At 35.3% G+C, this 3,954-nt stretch overlaps 1 protein-coding gene across 1 annotated transcript in view; it reads right to left on the reverse strand.

Moving 5' to 3' along the window:
* LOC21394172 (NADP-dependent malic enzyme) overlaps positions 1-2,503 on the reverse strand; it is a 5,780-nt gene extending 3,277 nt beyond the window's left edge. The window contains exons 1-6 of the mRNA XM_024164922.1: positions 2,203-2,503; positions 1,253-1,373; positions 1,049-1,123; positions 315-466; positions 132-237; positions 4-18 (exon numbers count right to left, since the gene is read on the reverse strand). Of these exons, the coding sequence (XP_024020690.1) occupies positions 4-18; positions 132-237; positions 315-466; positions 1,049-1,123; positions 1,253-1,373; positions 2,203-2,354 (621 nt within the window). The 5' untranslated portion in view covers positions 2,355-2,503. The remainder of the gene's footprint in view (positions 1-3; positions 19-131; positions 238-314; positions 467-1,048; positions 1,124-1,252; positions 1,374-2,202) is intronic.
* Positions 2,504-3,954: the final 1,451 nt, after the last annotated feature.

Consider the following 3,954-nt stretch of genomic DNA (forward strand, 5'->3'; position numbering starts at 1 on the left):
TACAGGAATTCCCATACCCTGCAACACATTTAAAATCACGATTGAGACGCCTAGTCCACTTTTTGAGATCATTTCACAACGGCACAATGATTCCAAGAACTAAAATAATATTTTAATTCAGAACAAATTACCTGACAACCAAGGTCCCCAAGTCCCAAAATACGCTCACCATCAGTCACAACAATAACTTGAATACTCCTTTCTGGCCAATTCTTCAGTACCTCCAGAATTTTGCCCCTTCAAAAGTCAAAGACTATCAATTTCAGTCCAAACTATAAATTATGCAAATTTATGCGTAAAATAAATGTACTTACTTCTCATTCAAACTGATGTAAAGACCCTGAGGACGCTTGAATATGCTTCCATATTTCTGGCAAGCCTCCCCAACAGTTGGAGTGTAAACAACTGGTAGCAACTCCTCAACATTGTCAACGAGAAGTTTGTAGAATAGCCTTTGATTTCTCTCCTGCAAACAGAAAAAAATATTACATCATGCCAAGAAGTTTGCAAATACAACATGAAGAATGTTACATATCAACAGTTAATTTGGTACAAATTATGTCACTCTTAGACTCAAAGATCATGACACTGAGAGCCACACTTTTGTGCATGGCAACTTTTAACTGCTTAAAAATCCAATGGTGAGTGATTCTTGGCATTTTTTGTTGGGTGTGCAGAACCTAATTCGACCTGATGCAGAGTTGGCACAAGAATTCCCCAAGCCCAAATTCTTAGGAGCATATTTACGTTTTCATATATATTTGTGTGCCCTGATTACACATATTGCGTCTAAGAGGCTCAAGGTGTGTGATCCCCTGTAACTTTCTTTTTCATCATGGTGAAAACCTACTGCGGCTGAAATTGGCCGTAGCTCTCACATTAAAGGTGTACCACTATAAATCTTATGTGTGTGCTTGATCGCTTTTCTTCATCTTATTCCTGTTGTTAGTAAAGGAATAGACTGTTCAAATCTGTAACATTTTCATTCTAATTTCTACATACTCTATATTTGACAACTTCAAATTTATTGATATAAGAGGAAAGCTACCTGAAGCTCCATCATGGCAATGTATTTTTGGAGAGGTACTTGGTATTGTCGGATGCTTTCCATCAACTTCTTCTCCTGGTTTAGTTAATTTGAACATCGAGCGAAAAAAAAATGATCAACAAGAGTCAACCATTACACTTATGAAAGTCAATTGCCATGAAGGGGCATTAATTATGAGCTTATATTAGTTTCAAAACCACAAACCTGAAGTTGCTGAGAGACAGTAGCTGGAGGAAGAAGACCACGCAAGTAATGAGCGTCTCTCTCTTGCTGAGTAAATGCGAGTCCTTTGTTGTATTGAGGATCTCTCAGCAAAGAAAATCCACTGCGCACAAATCCCAAATTATGAATATGTGCTAGAATCTCCAAGTGCTCACATATTATATAATTGATTCGAATTTTTCCCCTTTAATTTTTGCATTGTCTTTTCTATTAGTTCATTTGGTTGGTCAGAATAGTAAGATCAAATTAAGTGGGGCCTAAGAATTTAAGAGAATTTGAAGACAACCCAGATCAAAATGGATCATCAGAAAACTTTATAGCCGAAAATGCCCCAAAGTTTAGATTATTCGTAACAGCTGAGAATCATGTGACAGAACACTTTGTGCAGGGGAAATAACAGAAGCTTAGGATCAACATCCTTTTTATGGTGATCCCATAAAGCTTAGTAAAATAATAACAGAAAGAAGAAAAAAAAAGAAAACACTTTGAACAAAGATACTTATAAAGTCAGCGGTGTGTAAGTTAACCAAGCTTTTTATTTGTTCTTTTTCAGAAACTGAACTAATTAAAAACATGGGAAAACAACAAAAAAAAAAGTAGCCAAAACCAGGAATCTCAAAAGTAAAAACAGCATCAAACACTATACATACTTTTGACGAGAATAAAAAAGAGCTTATTTTACTCTATTTTAAACCGTTAAATCTGATACACCCTGCTAATTTTGCGCAGATTTAAATTTTAACGTGATTTTGAACCGAACTAACGTTGTGAAAATCTCTTTACCAAAACCAAAAAAAACATATACATATATATATATATGGAGGTCAAATATTGCAGAGCTTTAACCAGTTACAAAAGCCACTAAAACCCATCAAACACAAAATTCAAGCTAGAAAATCAAGTTGCGTTCGAACTCATGTTGATGGTTTTACCTGGCGACTGAGGAGGTCCAAGGGGTGACGAGCTGGTCCTCCGTGGCACGATCCTCGCCGTACACGTCCTCAACGCCGCCACCGACCGTGGATTTCGGGTCCATGTCCAGAACCGAAGCTCCATCTCTAATATCCTTCAAAGTGCTCTCCATATTAGTCTCAACTCTCAATATGATCAGTTTCTTCTCTCTTCTCACTTCACTCTCTATCGTCTATCGGACACAACACCAGAAGAAATAATAGAGAGAATCTTTTGTTAGAAAACTGCTATGCCCTGCTAATGAGCTGCACTTCACATGCATATATAATATGTAGACACATCAAAGACTTCTTTCTAGATGCACATTCGTTAGAAATCACGATTAATATTTTCAATTTGGCCCCTACAAATTGAAAATTACACTTTTCTAGATGCTCTGTCAAAAATCACGATTAAAAAAAATAAGGGTTGTGTCATTTTGTCCTTACAATTTCAAATGACACGTTTTGGTATTTCTCTTAAAAAGTTAATAATTTTTTAACGAGTTTAATCATGTTCAGATTATTTTATTATCTGATAAAGTACAATAAAATTAGACTTTTATCATAATAAATTAAAATTAAATGGGGTCTTTAAAATTTCACAAAAATTAAAAATTAAGTCGCGAATTTTGTCTCCTCTAATTTTAGGTGTCTATTCTTCTTTTTACATTACAATCCCCGAAACGTTATTGCCCCTTCAATATTATCTTAAAAACTAAAGTTTTATTGGTAAAACTACTTAAATTATAATAAGTTTGAGAAGTGCTGTGTCATTCTGAGTTGTAACTTAAAAAAGGAGCAAAATGAATTTGTCTCTATGCATCAAGGTAAAGTTATCGCGAAATTTAAAGGGGTGTTTGTTGTTTTTCTAAGGCCAATCATGAGTAACACATGTTTTTTTATAAAAATAAAAAATACTAGTATTCTGATGCAGTAACAGTATCGAATAAAATCCAATTTATTACAATATGTAGATTTTATTACGAGATTTTTACGTATATTGTATGGGTGATTATTTGGTGGTTAGCTGTAATATCGTATTAGAAATGTAGAACGTTCGTACCCAAAATAAAATAAAATAAAAATAAAACGTTATCTGTGAAGGTCACTAATTGCGGCAAATGTTTAGGATTATAAAATTGGATAGCGCAGAGAGAGAAACAGAGAAGTGGGAGGTGTCAGATTTTTGGTGTCAATGTGTGTCACGTTCTCAGCTGTGCTCTTCTAAATCGACACAGATGTCCCATTGCAAAGGACTGAGATCGCCTGTCCAAAAATGCTGTCTCAAATCCTTTCCATCCAATGACTTTAACGGAGGATGGAAACCAAAAGTCACCTTTCACTTTTTTCCCTTAAATTAAAAATAAATTTAAATTAAAAAAAAAAAAAACACCATCCAGGCTCCTCTAGCCCCCGCCATTTTTACAAAAACGGAACCATGGATTAGAATCATAAGATTAGAATTATTTTTGATTTATGTGTATTTTTTATGAGAAAAAATACTGTAATAAATCATGAACTATGATTCGAATCGGAGTATAAATCCCCCAATCAAACAACCCTAAACTCTTCTAATGCTAAAATCGAACACAACGTTTGGACCATAATATTTTGACGTTCGAGCCGAATATGTACCTCCGTCTCCGTTGGATCTGTACCGCCTTCGCCGCCGCCATGACCGTGGCCGACGCCTTTGGATCTGTTACCGCCTTCGCTATTGGATCTGAACCG

Source organism: Morus notabilis, unplaced genomic scaffold (assembly GCF_000414095.1).
Source record: "Morus notabilis unplaced genomic scaffold, ASM41409v2 Scaffold2235, whole genome shotgun sequence".
Taxonomy (NCBI): domain Eukaryota; kingdom Viridiplantae; phylum Streptophyta; class Magnoliopsida; order Rosales; family Moraceae; genus Morus; species Morus notabilis.